The following is a 23,530-nucleotide window of genomic DNA, read 5'->3' on the forward strand; positions in this document are numbered from 1 at the left end:
CTGCTAAAAGAGGCCAAACTCTTGGAGAGTTAAGAAGGCTGTTCTTTTCTCCAAGATATTTATGTGGTACAGCAATCTTCCTTTGTCCAGGAGCCAGATATCATGTGTAAGTCTAAGTGGGCTCCCCACCCATCTGGAAGCGTCTGAAAAAATAAGGAACTCCGGAGCAAGCAGCAAGAGCGGTTATCCTTGTAAAAGGTTTTCTTCCTCCAACAACCATCTGAGGTCCCTTTTGGATTCTTCTCCTAACCTTACGGGACAGAATGAGTTGTCAAGATGTTGCATCCATGCTGACTTTAGCTTTCATTGAAGAGATCTTAGGCACGATCTGCCTACTGACACCAACTTCTCTAGAGACGTCATGTCCCAGGAGACTGCTACTGGTGAGCTAAGAGAATCGACTGTTGCAGGTAAAGAAGAGCTGCCTTCCGCAAACATGACAATCTTTTTCGAAGGAAAAACTCTTCCTAGGACAATATAGATGTCCATCCCTAGATATACTATCTTCTGCATCGGTGACAGGACAGACTTCTACCAATTTATCATAACTACCAGGTCCTCACAAAACGATAGAACCCTATCTCTAAAGAGAATGAGTTCCTCTTCTGATTTTGCCAGAATCAACCAATCGTCCAGGCAGTGGAGCAGGCAGATCCCGCTGGCGTGAACCACCAATGAGATTAGTTTGAAGACTCTCGTGAAGACCTTTGGCGCCGTCGACATGCCAAAAAAGGAGAACCTTGAATTGAAGGACCTTTACTGCTACCAATACCCAGAGATACTTCCTGGAGGAAGATTGAACTGGGATCTGAAAGTAAGCATCTCTCAAATCCAAGGACATAATTTAATCCTGCAGTCTTATTGCTTGCAATACTGTGGCCACTGTCTACATCTTGAATGGTGTTTAGAGGATGAAGCTGTTGAAAGCGGAGGTTGATAATGAAGTTGTTGAGAGCCAAGGTTGATAACCGGTCTCCAACCTCCAAACGCCATCCTTACAAGAATGAGTCAAAAGAAGAAGTCTGAGGAGCTGCCATTGACCTCTTGAAGTGCACCCTTCAGCAGCATGCTCTATACTTCCTTCTGTTGGGCAAGATATTTTACAGATCCCTGGCGATATAATGATGTCACCGTAGGATGAATTAAAGGAGGGAGAGAGCTGAGGAATGGGAGGAGGTATTTGGACCAGAGAACCTCCATCATCCATCTCTCTACTCTGTGGAAGCACCCTCTCACCCACTGGTGGTGGAATGGGGGGAATGTCATCCCTAGTGTATGCATTTTCCTTTACCTTTCCCCCTACGTCTACCTCAACCCTGATTTTGTCAAGAGGGGAAAGACTGCGCAGAAGCTGTTTTGAGGATGAATTGTTGAGGATGTGCTTCTCTCTGCGTTGGTTTTGAGTAAAAGGTCTCCCTTGACCCAACATCAAATGTTGGGGCTGGCAAAAGGACACCACCTTCTGATGGATGAAGTGCTGGGTCTCTTTTTGCCACTTCTCAATTATAACATCTATCTCTGCCGGCAGAAAAAGCGAAGACTCCCTGAAGGACGACAACCGATGCACTTATAAAAATGAGAGGTCACCGCCTCTTGACGTTTAAGCACCCAGTTTGCTCACTGGTTGACAGCCTGGTTCATAAGAAACTCTTCTGTCCTGGCCCCTGTCAGGACAGTTTCCTTAAGGGCTTTCTTCTTGGTAAGGTCAGCAAGATCTTAAGTGTATGCCAAGAAGATGAGAGTCCCAGACCAGGGGTCAATCCAGGATGCCACCTGCATTGTTGCCATGACCATGACCTGCATGCCTGATCTTTTGCCACCAAAAAGTAAACTGGGACCGCCGCTAACTCTTCCAAACACCAACCTGGAGTCAGCGATACCACAGCTGGATCAAGAGGAAGAAGAGAGGGAAGGCCCTCCTGCATCTGATAGTACTTGCGGTGTCAAGGGAAGGCTGCTGGATCAAGCAGAAGGACTTCTCTGCCCTAAGCACATTCTTGGATCCCATAACCTGGGTCTCTACCTTGGTTAAAGTCTGCTTGGTCAAAACTGACTATGGAAGCTCAAGTTTGAGTCTGGCAGTGCTGAGAGCACACCAAAGAAGTCAATTGCTGCCGTCTTGCCTTTAGGAGATGTTACTGCTTTGAGGCCTTTGGCTTTTTGAAAGCAGTAAGGTACTGTACTGTAAGGAAAAGGGAATTTGGCTCCCCCTCTTCTGCCTCCAAAGGACCAGGAACAATTGACTGAGGAAGGTTTCCTTTAGCCCCTTTTAACGCTGACTTGGAGTCTTCCTCTTCTGGGTTGTTGTCTCCTGACTGATGAGAAGGTCCAGCTGACGTCTCTTGCTCCTGAATCCTCACCCTGAAGCAAATGGGAAAGTCTCAGATCCTTGGGAGTGCACTTGGTGTATTTGCTCTCTCTTGAGGGTGCCTGCTGCTAAAGGAGAGAGGTTGCTAGCCAATGTACTTAGGGCTACTGGTGCCCCGTTGTCTAGAAGGTGGCTGGTGGGTTGAAGATCAGTCTTCTTCCTCTTAGCTGAAAGTGGATGCTCTTCAGAGAATTCAATCAGTGAGAGCCAATAATTCTCTATCAAAGAGATCTCTTTGGAGAGAGCAAATCTCTCTAAGTTACTACTTGGGGGGGGGGAGAGTGACAGGAATTCTGCCAGTAAACCTTTAGTGTTTACTTTAACACAAACAATGCTTGAAGAAGAGAGGAGAGAAGTGGGATCCTCCCTCCATGGAGGCCCCCAACTTGCTTTGGAGAGTGGGTGCGTCTCTTACTCTGAGGGCGAAGGTACCTGTGGGGGAGGCTTACCTGATGAATGCCTTGTTGACGTAGGCAGTCGGTTATTTCAGGAAAGACTAGGCCGAGCCTCTAACGGGTGTCTGGAGTGCCATGTAGGCACACGTTTCGCTGGCTCAGAGGATAGCTTTGAATATTCATCAGGAGAAGCAGGATTAGAGGGGACTCTTTTATCCTGACTTACCTTTACTGGAGAGGAAGCCTGCAGTGAGCAGATGACGAGCATTCATGACAATCTGTAGGAGAACGCGTTGAAGGAGTACGTGCCCACTGATGATGACGACTTTTGTGTCTAGCACAAACAGGTGAAAATCGAGAATCTTTTTCTTCCAAATATTGCTTGCAGCAATCAGACGAAGAATGTCGCCTAATATCACTAGGCGAGCTAACATTGTCCTCTAACGAAAAAAGATCATAGCATCGCTTGAGCGCAAGTGGAGCGAGAGCGTGTTGTCCTCTGACAAGGAAAGATTGTATGATCACTTGAACTCGCTCACACTTAAACGGAGACAAATGTCTAGAAGCGCTTTACTCAGCCTAAGGGAAGCAAGGAGATGAGTGAGGGATGAGGCGAGGAGCGTCCAGGAGAGGGGCTTGCAGGAACATCTGTGGCAGGTGAGGACCAACTATACAAAGCCTGGCAATTGGTAGGTTGATGAGGCGATGGTGAGCATCCCAAAACACCTCTAGAAGAGGATCGTTCTTGATGAATGTGGCGAGGGGAGACAGAATTCCTTAGAGAAGAACATCTAGCAGGGTGAGAAGGAAATGTTATATGGCTACGAGAGGCAGGATCAGGCAAGGTGCTGGAGAACATGCAAGGCAAGAGAGGCAGGGACCTTGGACTGCAAGAGAAGACACAGGTGAAGCTCAACTAGAAGCACATCTGAAACTGCGAAGTAAAGGTCTAAGATGAGACTGATGAAACAGTTAAGTGCTTGCTGAGGAAGCTCGCCGTTTGGATGAGTGTGAGGGCAAGGGTCTGGAAGAGTGTGAGGTCAAAGGTCTGGAAGTTGAAGTGCTAGGAAAAGGTTGTCTGGGCGGAAAGTCATCCTTGGAGCATGAGACAGACCTTCTCTGAAGGGCATGCTCCAAGGAGCAATACTCAGGAGGCTAGCTCAGAGAAGGGCGAGGGTAATCTGCTTGCTGAAGTCCAAAGAAGGACTGGGCAAAGGATCTGGAGAGCCAGGAACAAGATCATTCTGCCAAATGGCTCCAGCCAGAGTGAAGTGTGCTCTCACTGATGGCCGAATTATCAGTGATCAGGCGGGGGCGGTTGCCTCCCCATTACCGATAGGTTGTTTACACCCTGTTATAATCTTAACTGACGTGTTTCCGCTTCACTTTTCTATTTTCCTATAGTAAACAACAATGGTTTGAATTCGTATAGAAACAAATAATTCAAGGAGTTTTACCAAATGATTTCTTGCTTCATTTCTATTTCATCCTCTTATAATATTTCCTATTACGTTCTAAAAAGAAACACGGTACATAAATATATAATTTCTCTCAGCACAAATGCCCGAAATTAGTCCACTGAATGGTAAAACCTTCTGAGAAATATTCATAAAATATAGAAAACAGTAACAGTCATCATAAAATAAACTTCATACAATATAAGCAAAACTCATGAAGCATACTGTAATCTTACCTCACATGCTGACACAGTTCTCTGGCGATTTGCACATGCTTGAACTGAAGGGGAGGTTGACTGACAACTTTTAGGTAAATTATCATTACTAAGGGATCTTGAACTTGATTGCAGCTGCTCAGATTTGTGGGCATCAGCCCGCACCCCTTCACTGCGATCTGTTCGCCTAGCAGTTCCAGGAGGGTTACCATATCTAACAAATAACTCTGGTCCACCTCCATAAATCTCATGGAAGAAATACCACATTTCCTCAGAAATCTGAGCATAGTCAGAACCTTGTTTTAACATTGGTTGACCAGTCTTACTGGCACATATGGAAGAGTTATCTATAGGTCCAGGGGGTTCTTGTTCTCGTCCTCGCACAAAGCTCTCCCACTGTCTAAACCATTTCATAGAAATAGCATAAACAATACTTGGGTACTCTTCATCTTGGAACATTTTATGAAGTTTAATAAATAGATCTAGTTCACTGCTCTGCCTGTGAAGAATAGCTTCAAGCTCTGCCCGGCATGTCACACACTCATACAGACGAGTACATGCTGGTCCACCTCCAAACACTTGGTGCAAGTATTCCCATACACCTTGATTCAGAAGCATGACCAGATCTGCTACATAACTTGCCTGACAAAATCAGAAAAACTATTATACACTTACAATACAATGATTGTTGTGAAACATGTCAAACTCAATTTTACCTATCATTCAGATGATGAAATACAGATATCACTGATTCTATCTACCTTTTGTGGCTGAACACCTCCATGTGGACATAAGAAATCTGAATTATCGATGGGGCCTGGCTCAGCGAATGTATTAAATTTATTGACCCATTGTTTTGACACATAAAACTGCATCAGTGAAGGTTCTCGAGACGCCACCTGTGAATTGAGACATAGGTTTAAAATAAGATACAGTATATCAATACAGTAAATCAAACACCCAACTTTAACAATTTTGAAATTGAATTAAAAAGTTCCTAATAATCATAACATAAAATGTTAAAATTATTTTTGACATTTCACCACAAATTTTTAGATGGTCACATAAATTTATAATAGAACACTCACAGGGGTTAGGGAAATGTGAAGCTGAATTCATATTTTTTTCATAAAAATCAGTTTTCAAATGAGGTGGAAGTATGAAAAATTTTGATTAAACAAGTTTGGACTGGAGTTTGGCCCCAACTTGGAAACAATTAATATTATCAAAGAATATATTAATCTTTCATTATTAATTCAAAATGTTCACAGTAGTAACTGTTTTATGTGACCTGAATCTTTTAAAGATAACTTAAGGTTCTCAATGCCTGTATACACCTAACCAATTTACAAATATCAAATAACATAAATCTTTTACAGTGCCACAATGATGGGATTGTAAGAACACAGAGCTGACATCCAGCCAGACAAGCTTAAATTTCTTCTTTTGGATGGGAGGCAGATTGACAGCAAATCACCGGTCAGTACATGTAATTATTATCTTTATTATTATTATTATTAATATTATTATTATTAATATTATTATTATTATTATTATTATTATTATTATTATTATTATTATTATTATTATTATTAGTTGCTAAGCTACAACCCTAGTTGGAAAAGTAGGATGCTATATGCCCAAGGGCTCCAACAGGGAAAACAGCCCAGTGAGGAAAGGAAACAAGGAAAAATAAAATATTTCAAGAAGTCACAACATTAAAATAAATATTTCCTATATAAACTATAAAACCTTTACCAAAATAAGAGGAAGAGAAATTAGATAGAATAGTGTGCCCTAGTGTACCCTCAAACAACAGAACTCTGAGCCAAGACAGTGGAAGACCATGGTACAAGGCTATAGCACCAAGCAAGACTAAAGAACAATGGTTTGATTTTGGAGTCTCCTTCTCCTAGAAGGGGCTGCTTACCATAGCTAAAGTCTCTCTTCTACCCTTACCAACAGGAAAGTAGCCCCTGAACAATTTCAGTGCAGTAGTTAACCCTAGGGTGAATAAAAATTATTTGATAACCTCAGTGTTGTCAGGTGTGTGAGGACAGAGGAGAATCTGTAATGAATAGGGCGGACTATTTGGTGTATGTGTAGGCAAAGTGAAAGTGAACCATAACTAGAAAGAAGGATCCAATGTAGTACTGTCTAGTCAGTTAAAGGACCTCATAACTCCCTAGTGGTAATATCTCAAATATAAACATAAATATTTTACAGTACAATGTTTACATTTGACCTCATCCACATACAGTAAATTTTTAAAGTTATATGTATTTATCCCAGCTACACAAACCTGGGTCCTTTAAACAGAGAGATGTTTTAAGCGTGAGCTGAAAAAGTGATTTAATTTGTTAATGAGAAGCCCTGCCCCTTCACGTTGGAAGATCAGCACTTTGATCTTTCGGCTCAAAACAGAGGGGTTGTTGAGGAGGGAATTTCAACTAAAAGGACTCGCGTTTGTAAAGCTATAAAAAATACAAATTACTTTAAAATTTATGATTTTTTCCTACGCAAAATACAAAACAGTGTCCCTAAAGTAGAAGACTCACTATCTAATGGGTTGGAAGTCCCCCTAGAACTGAATTGGTTGGTTCTTTTTCTTCTCTAGAAATGTCATTCTACCTGGTCCCATACAGGAGTGATAGCAATAACTCCAGCACCTCCTGTCTATTACTGTGATGAATAGACTGATAGCACCTGGCCTTTCCAAGAAGATTGGTATGTGGTCAAAGGAGGGATCCCTTCCCTTGAAGAGGATAGCAGTCTGGGAAGTGTCAATCTGCCTGGTCCCATACTGAAGCTAAGGAGATGACTCCAGCATCCTTTTATCTGTGTATCAAAGGAAAAACAAGATTGATAGGGCCTGGCCTGGCCTGTTTAGGAAGACTGGTATGTGGGCAAAGAAGGGATTCCTCCGACTGAAGAGCATAGCAATCCAGAATGATATACTGTACCTGGCATATGATGATCAATGAGCTGATATAAAATTCACCATTGGGGAGATACTTATCTAAATTCTAAAGAATGGAGCAAGTATAGCTTACAAGCATCAAGTCAGATCCAGTGAGTAATGCTTCGAACACTTCGTTCCTAGGAGAGGGTGCAGAAAAATGAAGAACCAGTAATTCTATCTTTCATTTACAACTTACATCTCTATGTTTCTATAGAGATGTAAAAGTCAATAAAGTTTTATCCTTTATATCATTCATATGAAGTTGAAAATCACACACACGTACTTCATAATAATAAGAAGAAGAAGAAGAAGAAGAAGAAGAAGAAGAAGAATGATAATAATAGTAATAAACATTTTTATTTATCTATTTCTTTATTTTTTCATTAATTTTCTTTAGTAATGTGATATCCGGTGTTCCACAGGGTAGTGTTCTTGGCCCATTACTTTTCATACCATATACACATGACATGTGGTTTGGCCTAGAAAACAAGCTTGTTGCATATGCAGATGATGCTACTCTCTTTGCATCAATTCCATCCCCTGAATGTAGATCTAGGGTTGGTGAATCCCTTAATAGAGATTAAGCTAGAATTAGTGCATGGTGCAAATTATGGGGTATGAAGTTGAATCCTAACAAAACTCAAAGTATGATTGTAAGTAGGTCAAGGACGGTGGCTCCTCAACATCCGGATCTCAGTATTGATAATGTTTCTTTAAATATGTATGACTCTTTCAAAATTTTAGGTGTGATTCTCGACAGTAAATTTACTTTTGAGAAACATATAAGGTCTGTGTCTTCTTCAATTGCACAGAAAATAGGCTTATTGAGAAAGTCTTTCAAGATTTTCGGTGATCAATCTATTCTGAAGAAGTGTTTTAATTCTTTCATTCTACCTTGTTTTGAGTATTGTTCTCCTGTCTGGTCTTCAGCTGCTGATTCTCATCTAATTTGTTGGACAGAAACTTACGGTCTATTAAATTTCTTATTCCTGATCTAGATATTAATCTCTGGCACCGTCGTTCAATTAGTTCATTATGCTTGTTGCATAAGATTTTTCATAACTCTGACCATCCTTTACATTCAAATCTCCCTGGACAATTCTATCCTGTTCGTAATACTAGGCAGGCAGTTAATTCTAATAGCCAGGCCTTCTCCATCACGAGGCTCAATACTACGCAGTACTCTAGAAGTTTTATTCCAGCTGTTACCAAGTTGTGGAATGATCTTCCTAATCGGGTGGTTGAATCAGTAGAACTTCAAAAGTTCAAAGTTGGAGCAAATGCTTTTTTGTTGACCAGGTGGACATGAGTCTTTTTATAGTTTATTTATGACATATTTGTTTTTGATGTTGTTAATAGTTTATATATGACATGTCTGTTTTGACGTTGTTACTTATTTTAGAATGATTTATTGTTAATTTGTTCTCTTCATTTATTTATTTCCTTATTTCCTTTCCTCACTGGGCTATTTTCCCTGTTGGAGCCCCTGGGCTTATAGCATCTTGCTTTTCCAACTAGGGTTGTAGCTTGGATAGTAATAATAATAATAATAATAATAATAATAATAATAATAGACAAGATACTTCCTGTCTGTGTTGGAGCTGAGATGGTTACAAAACTACTTGAGCAGCCACCACAGGCCCAAACACAAAAGTGTCAAGGGACTTGTGGCTACTGCATACTCCTGTAGGTAAAAGGCAGTGAAGGTGATCTAGCATTCCCGAACCCTAGCCTTCAACACCTGGCCGACTGCAAGATTCCTCTTTAAGACTGGGGTGGGGCCTATATCCAACTGCATGAGCTCTGATCCTATCTAATACATTGACCCTCTTAGCTGTTGAGGCGTACGATTTATGGATCATCTCACAAAGCCAGAAAGAAATCCGAGTTCCTTAACACCTATTTCTTGGTCCTGCCAGTGCTAAAGAAGAGTACCTGACATTCAAGCCATAGGTGTCAGGTCCTTTCCAGATGGCACCACAAAGATCTCACGGGACACACTGGCATCTCTTAATTACCATCTGATGCTTCACATAAAGAATGGATGAAGAGAGTCTTGAACTTTGAGTCATGCACCGACAGGCTCTTGATTTTTGGCCATAAAATGTGGCCTAAAACTAAAGGAGCCCTATCACCCATCCGCATGGGTGACTAACTAGAGACACCGTGCTTCTTACCTTCTCTCTTTACTGTTGCAAGGCAAGTATAAAGACAGTCTTGAGAGTCAGATCTCTGTCTGATGACCTTGTCAAAGGCTCCAACAGCAGAAGTGTCAGAGCCTTAAGAACCAAGGTTCCATCCCACTTTGGCGGCCCGAGGTCCCAGGGTGGGAAAAATTGCTTAAAGCTCCTCAAGAGCACAGATCATTCCCAAGAGGAAGAGAGGTCTATGCCCTTCTGTCATCAGACCATGAATAGAACTGAACAGTAGCCTTAGGCAGCCATGACTGAGAGGTGCTTCTCTCGATGAAGGACTAGGAAATCTGCAATGTGCGCTAGAGATGCTCTAACCGGAGAGTTATCTCTTCCACAATACCAATCACAGAAGATGGCCCAACTTCCTGGTAGAGAGCTGCAGAGTAGTTGCAGGTACCCAGACATCTGTGCAATGCCCCACGAAAAACCTTTTGCTTGGAGGAGATGCTGGACAGTCTCCAACTGTGAAGTTCCATTGACTTCATGGATTGATGATACCTCTGGAAATGTGGCTAATAAAGGAGTGTAGACCATTGGGGTAGTTTTCTCGGGACCTCAACTCTAAGTGCTAACAGATCACGATACCACAAAGCACGTACCCACCTGGGAGTCACCAAGGTCATCTGAGTCTGGGCATAATCTAGTTGATTAATGACGGATAAGGCTGAACGGAGGGAAGGCATGTGTCCAGGTGATCCCATGCACGATGTTGGAAGGCGACTTCGAACATAGCCAATGGGTCTGGGAAGAGGGAGCTTCTTGTTTAGCCGTGTGGTGAACAGGCCTTTTCCTGGAGAACCCCACAAAGTGAGAAAGCTCTCCGCCATGCAGGGATGCAGAGACCACTCTGACCGCACAAACTGTCCCTGGTGCCTGTGTATGACTGTTAGTACATTCCTCTTTCCCAGATTATACCTGGCTCACAATACGGTGTGGAATTCTGCCCAGATATGTATATGCTTCGTCACACCCTTGCTTGATGACATAAGCTACTATAGTGGTGGTGTTGCTCTTCAACACTACCGAGTGCCTCGTCAAATATTCTTGGAATGCTTGCAGCACGAGAAAGGCTGCTTGCATTTCCAGGATGTTTATGTGCAGAGGTATTTCTACTTCTGACTACACTACAGAGAAGACCTTCGACCCACCTTTGAACAGTGTTAAGTCCAGAGGTAGAGAGTCAAGTGGGACCCCTATAAGGAGGTTTTCCTCGTTTAGCCACCATGTAAGATTGTCACGAGCCTTCTGTCCCACTGGAACAAGAAGGAATGGGAGATCTCTGCAGGCTGACCTTTAATCCTTCAAACAACACTGAAAAGACCTCTGGTGGAGACAATCATGAGGAACAAGTTCCTCCAGCAAGGAGAGGTGGCTGAGAAGACTTTCAGTGCTGAGCAGGGATTTCTGTCTTGTACAAAAAAGGTCGCGCTACTTCTCTGAGCTTGCAGATGCAATCATTTGACAGAAACTATTGCTACTGCCATGTCTATCAGCATGCCCAGTACTTCAACCTCTGCTTGGGTAAGAGATTCAACTTTTCCCAGTTTAACATTAGCACAATCCCCAGATTGTGACAAAATGCGAAAGTTGATCTCAATTCTGTAGCAACTGCCTTAAGGAGTAGGACAAGATCAACCAATCGTCAAGATATAGTACATCAACAGACAAATAAATCCCTTGTGAGCGGGCCCTAGCTGCTACCAAGGAGAACACCGAAGTTAACACCTGAGGAACAGTACACAGTACGAAGGAGTCTTGAATTGATACACTGTACCGTAGAGGGAAAAGCGGAGGTACTTTCAAGAGGACTGATGCGCGGATACTTGAAAGTACGCAACCTTTAGGTCCACTGAAAGCATAAAGTCTTCTTTTCTGACAGAACACAACACAGAAGGTACCATTTCCATCCTTAACCTTGTTTAAAGCACAAATCTGTTCAGAGGAGAAAGGACGATGTCTGATCTCCAGTCCCCAATTGACTTTTTCCCCAGGGTGAGTTGACTGTAGAAACCAAGAAACTCGTCTCGACCAACTTCAAGCTCATTCTTCTCCAACATCCCTTCTACCTCTGTCCTCAAGGCCAAGGCTTTCAGTGATGTTGAAGGATCAGACTAGAGCTCTTTTGGTAAGTAAGATAGGGGAGCCAATGGTTCTGGAAAAGGGTAGTGAGTTGCATTCTCGAAATGCACTCACTACCCATGGTTTGGCCCAGCATCTCTGCCAGGTTGCACAATAGCATGACAAGCACCACCCTACTCTCGACAGCAGGGTAGGGGGAACACCAGCATCAGCATTTATCATTCTCCCTTCTTCGCACTGGTCCCGTTCCTGGCTGGACTGAGTTGGGAAACTCGAAAGGGCTGTGCATGCACAGGCTCCTTTCTGGAAGAAGTTATAGGCAGTCCTGATCGGGGTCTAGGAAGGGTTCTGGGGCCTTCCTTGCACCCAATCCATCAGGCATGGTCAACCCAATAGTTTGACTACAGCTCCCCTCAAAGCAAAGTAAAAGGCCCTTGAAGGAGTCTTCTCACTGAATCACAAGTCATTCAAAGCAGTCCTTCAATTTTCACCACCACCTGGACATAACTCTTCATAGGGAAAGACGTAGTAATTCACATTGATGTGTTCCTCAGTGTCAGAGCTAACTATGAGATCACTTGTTTTGAGAATCAAGAGACCAAAGTATCCCTACTCTTCAAAACCCAGTTGGGCCATTGGTTTGTTACATGGTGTGACATGGTCACTGCCTTCCCACCAGACAACACATGACTCCTGTACTTCTCCAGAGACTCTGGAGTTGATAACCCTGTTGACTTACCAAATTATGTCACTGCACCTGATCACTGGTCAAAACAAGATACAGCTTGGAGGAAGGCCATGGAAAACAATTCCATGGCTGCTGACTCAACAGGCTAAAAAAGGATGCGCCTTCTGCTTTGAGTCTCTCCGAGGAGAGTCCCCATATCAGTGGCATACCGATTGGTCAATCTGAAGAGGTGATAACACAACAAGCTCTGGTACATAGCTCTTTCTTTGCATCGAGAATGGGGGGGGGGCAAGATCTTGTTTGACAGGCTGGAAACGAGTTCTCAGATCCAACTGCCAACTTGATCCAGGGCTAAACTAGCTAGATCTGACCCTTAAGAAGTACCAAAGTGTCGATCAATGTCCAAGCTTCTCCCCGAAGATGTAGCCAAGATCGCCTCCTGAATGCTGTTGCACTCACTTTCACAATGAACTCTACGCCTCGGGGATTGTCTGCCTCTGTTGACTCCAGAATTAAGGTCTGGTGTCTTAGAAGTAGACGATTCCCAAATACAGTAACCTCATGAAAAGCCGGGCCGAAGGGTGCAGCAGTTTGTTTCAATATTTCATTCACAAACTCCCACAAATATGATCGCTCTATGCCAAGAGCAGAGCTAGCAGCATAATTAGGGGCTTAAGAATGCCAGGGAAAGTTGGCAACCGTGGGGGAAGAATCTCTGGTACTAATCATGGCAGAGAGGAAGGAGTAGTTCGTACTCTCCTCTCTGTTGATCGGGACAGGAGAATGGACACCAACTCTTGTCTTCCATTGCACATGACAGCCTCGGGTGGTGCCATCTTCTCAATTTGCTCTACCAAAGTATCATGACTAGAGGTAAAAGCAGTTGATCATCCAGGTAGGAAGGGTGATAGAGAGCATCGAAGCTCCTCCATCAACTGGAGAACAGAAAGTACTGTATATGGGACTATCTACTCCTGACCCACCAGGTTGCCGGAGTTGATGGGGCTGTGGCTGTAGCTCAGGGCCCATGGGGCAGAGAATCACTCAGGTGTTGTCTAAACTGCCACCAAAAGAGAGGTGCTGTCTTTAGGTGCCTTTTCCTTACAACTGGTCTTCCTGGACTTCTTCAACCTCTTCCTATTCTTCTTTATGTTGTTCTTGGAGGAAGCATCAGAATCACAGTTGGACGTGAAGAGAAGAAAAAGAGTATTTAGGGGAGGAAGAAGAACGTTCACATTTCTTCCTTTTTCCAACCCGCACCTCAGGCTCTGCAAGCAGAGGAATCGAGGTTTGAGCGACAAATGATGATGACACTCCCTAGAGGGGAGGAACGAGATGGATTTCTACAACAGGAACCACAACACTGGGGAACAGCTTCACAGGAGAGAGGTGGGCAAACTAACAAGGGCTTGTAACAAACACAGGCGGGGTCACAGGCACAGATGAAGCGGAGGTTACAGGTATGGACCCCAGGCCACAAGGGTTGGGGTGACGGGTACAGTTGAAGAGGTGGCAAACACAGGGGAAGTGGTGGCAAATACAGGAGTGACCGGGTTAAAGATGATGCACTGGGTAACACCCAGGACCAGGGCAATCAGTGCTTTTGGGCCCAGGAGCTGATTTCAGACCAACTTTAGGTGTGACACCCCCAAGTACCAGAGTTTTTCTCATCAGCATTAGTGTCACAGGTCAAGTCTTAACAATCCTTTTGGGTTTTGGAGGTAGCATCACTGAGGACATCACTGGGAACGCTGATACAACTACGCCTTTCCCCACTGGCATCACGATGAGAGAGTGGAAATGGGGACATCGAGAGAGAGGTATTCTTAGCTACCAAGGTCATAGAGGGCCTACTTGAAAGACATTAGGGGGCAAAAGCCTTCCTTAAGTCAAAATTGTTGTCAACAGTCTTCACAGCAATGAGAGAAGAGCCTCCAACTTCTAATGGGGTGCAGCAAAGGAACGTAGTTCTGAGGGCTCCTTGCTCCTGACTCATGCATTCCAGGGACAGAGTCAGGAACGTGTACGCAGGAGTGACAGTAGCAGACTCACTTAATGAGAGAATGGAAGAGGTAAAAAACTTCCTTGGTGCCTGCTTGGTCGTTGCTAAGCTAGAGAAGGATTATCTCTCTTCCTCCCCTTCAAGGCATATGCCTGCCATTGCACAGGAGGCCACAACCTACAATCAGCACATGGGAATGCTAGTAAACAATCATGCCGTTACAAGAAACACAGAGTGTGTAGATCTATAGCCGGTTTAGTCATAAAACAATTGCAACATCCATCCTTTTACTGTAATTGTTTTACATCATTAATCATTCAGCATCAGCCATCATTCACTTTCTGTAAGAAAATAAAGATGTAAAAGTTTGGTAAGGGAGCAGCAGTATGTCCATACTTGTTGCGCCCCAAAAACATAAGCAAAATGCTTCCACCACATGGAAGCATGTTAATTAATTCAATGGTCATTCCAGTTTAGCTGATGTGTTGGAATTTATTTTAACTTCAACCTTACTTATATTTAATGAACAAAACAATTACTCAACAACCAAAACAACTTACATTAAAGAGTAGATCCACTAATAAAACTTTGTGATATTGCCATACATTACCCTTTTCCCTAGACATGTCAAAAGATACATAATAATGTAGACACTTAACACAAATGTTGACGTTGACGTGATCCAAAATTGTCGTTGTCTTGGAGTTTGAACGTTTAGTTTTGTTCAGAGTTAATTTCCTATGAAGAAGCCGGCTTTTCCACTGAGTAACTTTTATTGGAACTGTTTGCCGTGGCTGTGGTAACCTCTGAGGTAATTTACTTCTTACCTTTGACAGGTACATATTACGCACGCGCGAACTTAAGGCCTATTAGGCAATTACTAATCTAAGTCATTTAATTCCTAAGTTTAATTTTATTATTAATTTTACTTATCTGTAACACTAATAGTTACTATACTAAGTAGCATTAAGTTATTTACTTTTAATTTATTAAGAAAAATAGGTAAAGCTTCGAGTCAAGATAACGACCGAACGGCTATTCCCCACAGTCGGACACAAATATCAATCCTTTCTGATTGAATTAATTAATCTAACGTTAACTGTATTCCTTATAAGGAAACAGTTGTTGACAATCTTTTGGTTTCTAACACACTCCCCACAAAGGATTGCGATTATAGAATTGCAACGAATATCTTCATTAACCATACATTATTTATCAAGGTCACCTTAAATCTGGCTACTGTGTTAAACAATTATTTCAAACAACGCTAAATAAAAGTATGGCTAAGTTACTTTAGTACCATCCCCATGTTACTAAAAGTGTAGCATTTTAACCTTATTCTTCACTTTATTTTAAGTGTAGCATTTTATTTATATATTTACTACAATTTTAACTTAGCTTAGTTTACTATAGGCTATCTCCTAATTTTACTTTTTATTTATGTATTTAGTTTTATTTACTTATTACCTAAAAATTAATTATTTGCAATGCCCTTAACCCTTGTTTAAAGTTAAAGAATAAAGCATTTAATAAAGTATATCCTCACACTGAAAAAGTTTTGAGTGTGTAGCATTTTAGTCAAAATAAAAACTTAATAATAGTAATTACAGTAAATAACATACTGAAAAGCAGTATTTATAAATTACCTAAATTTTCCCTTAGCATTCTTTCAAATCTTTCGGTAGCCTTTGTCTTGGGTCTTACAGACCTTTCGCCTTGTTCAACGTGAATAGATTCAGGTTTATTTATACTGCCTGTTTCTACCTCAATTTCCATTGAACTGTCTCTGATTGGCCTTTTTCTTATAGCATGTGTCACTGACAGTTCCATAGGATAAAGATTACAAATAGAAAACATTCTATAGCCCCATTACCTTGCTTTAGTTTCACTGACCTAATATTACTGACAAATCCTAATATTAATTCTAATACCTTACCCATCATCCAAAATGGTCTGGGCTTATTAATTGCTTTAATTAGGACAATGTTACCAACTTTAATTATATTTTCCCACTTACTTTGGTACAAATTTCTACTATGTTCTCTCAGGCTTGAGATAATTTTCATACCACAATTTCTTAAAATTTTCAATAATTTCTTCCTGTATTTCTACAGTTCTCTCTAAAGAAGGTTGACTAGAATCGTCCAACCAAACATCACTATCATCTTTTCTCAAAATGAGCGATGAATTACCATGCAATTTGATAAAGGAATTTGGAGTTATAAACTCTAAATTTTCTGAGCTTGATCTATATGTTAAAGGCCTGGAATTTATCGCTAATTGAATATTAGAAAGGGTAGTTAATAATTCGAAGTAAGTTAATTTAGACCTTCCTATTGCTTTATAAAGACAATTCTTTAATACTCTAATCAATTTCTCCCAAGCAGAACCAACCCACGCTGAATATAAAGGTATTTTAATGTGTTTGATATTACATTTACTTAGTTCAGATTGAAATTCCTGCGACTCCAAAGACCTTTCAAGGATACTTCCACCCTTGAGAAAAGACTTAGCATTGTCACTGTACAAGTATTGTGGTATTGTGTATATATTACTGAATCTTTGGAAAGCGAGAACAAAATTTCTAGTGGAGATGTCTGGTAACAATTCAAAGTGCACAGCGCGCACTTTAAGACAAGTGAAAACTAATATTTTTGTGGTCTTACCACTCAACTCATCCCTAACCCAAAGGTGTCCGGTGAAATCAATACCTACATGCTGAAAAGGCTTGACTAAATTCATATGGTGTTTAGGCATATCTGTAAACTTCGGGTATCTGTAAGCTAAGGCATTATATTTCCTATATATATTACAACTACTCAGCTCAGTCTTTACTGCTGACCTACCCCTGGGAATCCAAATCCCTGTTCCCTAAGGTAGTTCAATGTAGTGCCTATTCCTAAATGCTGTACCTTCAAATGACAATGCTTTATTAACAATGAGGTGAACCTATGCTCTTTAGGAAGCAATACTGGGTTATGAACATCAAAGTCAAAGTACAAACACTTAGATATTCTTCCCCTAGACCTAATTATACCCTTTGAATCTAAAAATAAAATTAAATGGGACACTAGAAGAGGTATATTATTAGTAATATTGGCACTGCTTTGTAAAAAATCCAATTCTACTGAAAAATATTCTTTCTGTGCAATTTTCACCCAATACTCTAAGGCTTTCTTTTTAGGATCACCACCCTTTAATCTACTACAAAATTTGAACAAGTAGCTGGTAATTCTTAAGAATTGTTCATAATTTGACATTTTATTTATATTGAGAACACCACCGTTTACTTTATTTATTTGCATAGTGCATACTGTACTTATTTGATGCTTATAGTAAGGCGATATGTTCAATAAAGGGTAAAGAGGCCACTTGTCAAAATAATTACTCAACCATTCTGGGCCTTCTAGCCAATAAGTTGATTTACTTGAATATTTAGTATAGGATAAACCTCTGGTGATCATGTCAGCAGGATTTTCTTCTGTATTTACATAGTGATATAAGACAGGTAGTTTAAATAGCTTAGATATTTCAACTTTAAGACCATCTGCCTCAAGTACTCTATTTCTAACAAATTTAGATTTTAATTTAGTTTCTCTGGTCAATAGCCAATTTAAAACCACTTGAGCATCAACACAAATATTAATGAATTGAAAATTTATATTATTGTAGGCTTCTAGTAAGGAAGGTAAACATTTAAAAGCTAGAATTACTCCCATTAGTTCCAAAGTAGGGACACTATGCTCATTTCTCTTATTCAGTGGAGCCAATTTAGATTTGGAGAACAAATAAGAACTTTTATCATTTTGATTAACCGCCTAGGCCACAAACCCATAGGCCTCCACAGAGCTATCACAAAAAATGTGAAGACCATACGAATCTATAAGGGACTCTCTAGGAAATTTAGGTTCAGATAACATTTCAAAATCTCTACTAATAATTTTCATTTCCCCACTAATGTCTTTAGGTAAATTTTGATCCCAACCAAAATCTAATTTCCATATTTTTCTCATTTAAATTTTGCCTCTTATTGTTACAGGAAGGACTATATTCAAAGGATCAAATATTTTAGAAGTTTGTGACAATACTTTTCTTTTTGTATCTGCTTATGGGTCTATTTTACAAGGCGCAAGACTAAAAGAATCATTATTTACGTTGAATCTATAACCCAATACTTTATCCTCTTCGCATGAATGTTCAACAAGTCTATATCACACGCCATTTCTTCTCTCAACTCTACACAATTGGAGTTCCAAGACCTTAAAATAAAGGCCCCTTGTTCCATCCTATCATTAGCTTGCTTATACAAATTTTTCATTTCATCAATGTTATTACCAGTTATAAGAAGATTGTCTACATAAAAGTTATTAGTTAATATTTCTTTACACTTATCATCAGGATAACTTTCTGCGTGATGTTTCATAACAAAATTTAATATAAAAGGTGAAGAAGTGTAACCAAAAACTATTGTTTTGTAGCGATAAGATACTAATTTATTTCCCCGTTTCCAAAAGAAACAAAAGCTATTTTTATCCACTTCATATTTTAATTTAATCATCAAAAAAGCTTGTTTAACGTCGCTCAACATTACATATTAATTAGTTCTAAAGTAAAAGAGCAATTTCAGTATTGAGCCCATGAAATCTATCCCAGGATAAGCTGCTTCATTAAGTGAAGGCAATTCCCAGTAAGTTTATAAAGATCAGTTAAATACTGGCCTGAATTTTGTGGTAACTTGCTCTTCTGATTTTATAACTGGTCTATGTGGAATCCATACATACTTAGGATAATCAGAATGACTTACTTTAATTTCCTCAATTATACCATCCTCGAGTTGTTTATCAAAAACTTCCTGGTACCTGTCAATGAGACCCTTTTTACCAAGATACTCTACTGTTCGGTCTAATACCTTAAGTGAAACAAAATGATTAGATTGGATGCTATCAATTTTATCAGTATACCAGGGCAATTCTACATGATAGAATCCATTATCAAAAGAGATCCCCTCTCTAAATCTGTCAATTTGTTCTTTATCAAAGGAGACCAATTCTTTTTCACACTTTTTTATTCCCAAGGATTCAAGACTAAAAAGTATTCAAGTCCATTGTCTACCTTACTGTCTTCTAATATATGTTCTAATGAATTGAAATAAGATTTTAGAGGATCCATTACAAAATTTACCACGCTTTTTGTTTTAACATTCAGTGTTTTCTTATTAACTATGGAGTCCATAACAGCTCTACTTTCTGCCTCATCCAAAAAGTTGAACACATTACCAATAGGAGCTACTCTATTATTTACGACTCAACAAGTCCCACCCAACATTTTAGTCCAAGTTACTTAAGGTAAAAACTGAATTATATCTATTCCTATTAACATGTCAACCTTCATACTTTCATGGCTTCTGTGGTCACAAAAAGTCTCATCCAATAAAGCAATATTATTTTCTTTAAATTTATTTATTATTTGACTAGAATCGTCCAACCAACCATCACTATCATCTTTTCTCAAAATGAGCGATGAATTACCATGCAATTTGATAAAGGAATTTGGATGTATGGATCGGAGTTGTGGGGAATGAAAGTGACGGAGAGACAGAAATTGAATGTGTTTGAGATGAAGTGTCTAAGGAGTATGGCTGGTGTATCTCGAGTAGATAGGGTTGGGAACGAAGTGGTGAGGGAGAGAACGGGTGTAAGAAATGAGTTAGAGGCTAGAGTGGATATGAATGTGTTGAGGTGGTTTGGCCATGTTGAGAGAATGGAAAATGGTTGTCTGCTAAAGAAGGTGATGAATGCAAGAGTTGATGGGAGAAGTACAAGAGGAAGGCCAAGGTTTGGGTGGATGGATGGTGTGAAGAAAGCTCTGGGTGATAGGAGGATAGATGTGAGAGAGGCAAGAGAGCGTGCTAGAAATAAGAATGAATGGAGAGCGATTGTGACGCAGTTCCAGTAGGCCCTGCTGCTTCCTCCGGTGCCTTAGATGACCGCGGAGGTAGCAGCAGTAGGGGATTCAGCATTATGAAGCTTCATCTGTGGTGGAAATGTGGGAGGTTGGGCTGTGGCACCCTAGCAGTACCAGCTGAACTCGGATGAGTCCCTGGTTAGGCTGAAGGAACGTAGAGAGTAGAGGTCCCCTTTTTGTTTTGTTTCATTGTTGGTGTCGGCTACCCCCCAAAATTGGGGGAAGTGCCTGGGTATATGTATGTATGTATTATTTGATTCATGCCGGGCACTTCAAAGTTTATATTAAGCGACTTGTCAAGTAATAAAGGTATGAATATTAAATTGTTTATATTTATTCCAGTGCACATTTGCTTGAAGCCCTTAGTTTCTTGCCCTATATATGTGCTTACATCACATTCCAAAGCATACAACGCCTCTACATCCTGACAAAGATCTTTAGCGGCAGATTCGGAAATATATGACCGCTGACTGCCAGTGTCAAACAGACATCTGACTTTCCTGGCCTTTTTGTCATTTCTTAAATACAAAGTCATAGTAGGTAAAATGTGAGACGCATCAAAACTTCTTTGAGCAAAACATAAGCTCACGTTAGTTTTAGTAGTTAGTTCGGCTTTATTCAAAGAAGGGCACAAAGGAGTTATGTTCCCAGTTTCTACACAACAGACATTCAAACCTTGACTTATTTTGTTTCCCATAACATTCATTGTCTTCGTGCCCTGAACCAGCGCATCTAGTGCATAGTGAAGCTCCATCAGTCTGGCCACTTTATCATTATAATGATTAAAGTTGACACATTTTCCCAAAGTAAGGCCTTCAGCTGCACATAATTTACAAATTAATTTAGCTACTTTATTTGCAAATTTAAAATTTTGAATCGCACTTACACCTACCTTATTTTCTTTAGGTTTAAATGAACTGCTAGGACTAGGTTTACTAGAGGTTTTAGTGAAGGTCTTTTTCCTATTGGAAACAGTTTTAGATAAAGTTTTGATAATTTCATTATAGTTAGAAAGAATGTCAGATATATTAGGATAATTGGTATCTAATTTGTGAACCAACTCTCTCTTTACTGGTATGGGGAGTTTATTAAATACTATAGACTCACAAATTTATGCCCAGAGGATCCCACTTCCAATAAATCAATATTATGTGATTTCAATTCATGCAGATAGGATTTGATTTCGTTGAGGTAAACCTTCACCGACGAGAATTCTTGATCATATTCAGCACTTGGAGCAGCATTCAAAATGTTCTTAAAAGTCTCGTCAATAATATAATTTACGTCAAGGAATTCTTCTTTTAACATTTCAATTGCCAAGTGGTAGTTACGGTCAGAAATAGTCAAATGCTTAACTACCTTCAAGGCATAGCCCCTAAGGTACCCGTGTAAATATATTTGTTTGGCAGAATCGGACAGATTTTTTCTGGACCCAATGACATTATTAAATTGATTAAGAAATTAATTGAAAGCAAATTTATCTTTCTCTTCACCACTAAAGATTCCACATTCTAAAGGAGGGGGTTTCCCATCAGACATATTCATTCTAGACATCATTTCTAAAACTTTATTGGCAGATAAGTTGCCAGAAGACCCCACTTGACTCACTTATGTATTGTTCATATTGGTCGAGCTCTATACTAACCTGAATGCTATATTCTGCTTGACAATCTAACTCATTATAATATTGTTCATTACTGTTCATTATTTCATGTGTCTCCAAAACATTATTAATTTCTTCATCAAAGTGTTTAACCTGCTCAATCTCTTTTTTGATTACAGTTATTTGAATCTTACAAAAGGAAGAAGTTAATCTATTATCACCATGAAGCTCTGTTAGCTTCTTTAAGTAAATAGTTATCTTCCGTTTGTGGATTCCCGCATCCTCCTCAAGGATGATATAATATTCATAGCATCAACAAACTCTTCCTCTTTATCAGACATGATTACCTATATACAGTGAAGCCTCGTTTATCGCGGTAGATAGGTTCCAAACCCGACCACGATAGCTGAAAATCCATGAAGTAGGGACACCATATTTACGTATTTATTTAACATGTATATTCAGACTTTTAAAACCTTCCCTTTACGTAGTACTGTTAACAAATTACCCTTTAATGTACAGAACACTTGATGCATGTACTACAGTACCCTAAACTAAAACAGGCACAAATATTAAAGGCGATTTTATATCATGCGTTTCCTAAACACGCCAAAAAGCACGATAAAAAATGACAACCAATGTTTTGTTTACGTTTATCTCTGATCATAATGAAGAAACAAACGCATTTACACATCTGTGTATAGGTTAGTTTTTGCATCGATTATATTGATTATATGTTGATTTTGTTATTACCAATGTTTTACTTAATTTTTCTTAGGACTTCCAAATAAATGAAATGAATTCCATTTATATAATGTTTTTCTTTATGACGCCGCCTGAAACGGAAACCTTCCATTCGTTTACTGTACGCTCCATCTTCGATCGTAATAAAAAAAACGAAGGCATTAAACGCGCATGATGAAAGTGATAAATAATGATATTAAAAGCTTTTAGTAAATATGTCATTACAAATATTATTTACCGTATCTATATAAAATCCTACATACGTAGCAAAGCAGGAAAACAATTTTTTTTCGTTTCTTTTGGCTTTTAATCAACAATAACAAACAGCCGCTAATGACCGAATGATAATTTACGAGAGAGAGAGAGAGAGAGAGAGAGAGAGAGAGAGAGAGAGAGAGAGAGAGAGAGAGAGATTGTTTTAAATGTAATAAACAAAAAATATGATATGTATATTCAGACTTTTAAAACCTTCCCTTTACATAGTACTGTTAACAAACTACCCTTTAATGTACAGAACACTTAATGCATGTACTACAGTACCCTAAACTAAAACAGGCACAAATATTACAATGTTAGAATATTAAAGTAGTATAAAAAAATGAAGATTGTTACTGTACTCACCACGAAAGAAGTTGAAGAAAAACTTTAATTGATGATGGCGATGAATTTGCTGCACAGTAGAAATGATGATGATGAAGCTGATGATGTCTTCTACTGTGCAGTCAATGATAGTATTTTACGTCTCTTCAGATGGAGGTGTCTTTTCCTGGGACACCTCTTCAACTTCTTCCTGGGACACTTCTTCAATTTCTTCCGAAGGCATAGTAGCAGGAGGAACTGGCTCTTTTTTGCGAGGCT

At 39.9% G+C, this 23,530-nt stretch overlaps 1 protein-coding gene across 5 annotated transcripts in view; it reads right to left on the reverse strand.

Annotated features, from left to right (window-relative positions):
- Nucleotides 1-23,530, reverse strand: part of LOC137640067 (ubiquitin carboxyl-terminal hydrolase 20-like) — a 318,666-nt gene that overhangs the window by 26,411 nt on the left and 268,725 nt on the right. For all 5 annotated transcript variants that reach the window (XM_068372501.1, XM_068372497.1, XM_068372498.1 and 2 more), the window contains exons 12-13: nucleotides 5,197-5,334; nucleotides 4,457-5,077 (exon numbers count right to left, since the gene is read on the reverse strand). In XM_068372501.1, coding sequence (XP_068228602.1) covers nucleotides 4,457-5,077; nucleotides 5,197-5,334 — 759 coding nt within the window. The remainder of the gene's footprint in view (nucleotides 1-4,456; nucleotides 5,078-5,196; nucleotides 5,335-23,530) is intronic.

The sequence above is a fragment of the Palaemon carinicauda genome, chromosome 4 (assembly GCF_036898095.1).
Source record: "Palaemon carinicauda isolate YSFRI2023 chromosome 4, ASM3689809v2, whole genome shotgun sequence".
In the NCBI taxonomy this organism is placed as follows: domain Eukaryota; kingdom Metazoa; phylum Arthropoda; class Malacostraca; order Decapoda; family Palaemonidae; genus Palaemon; species Palaemon carinicauda.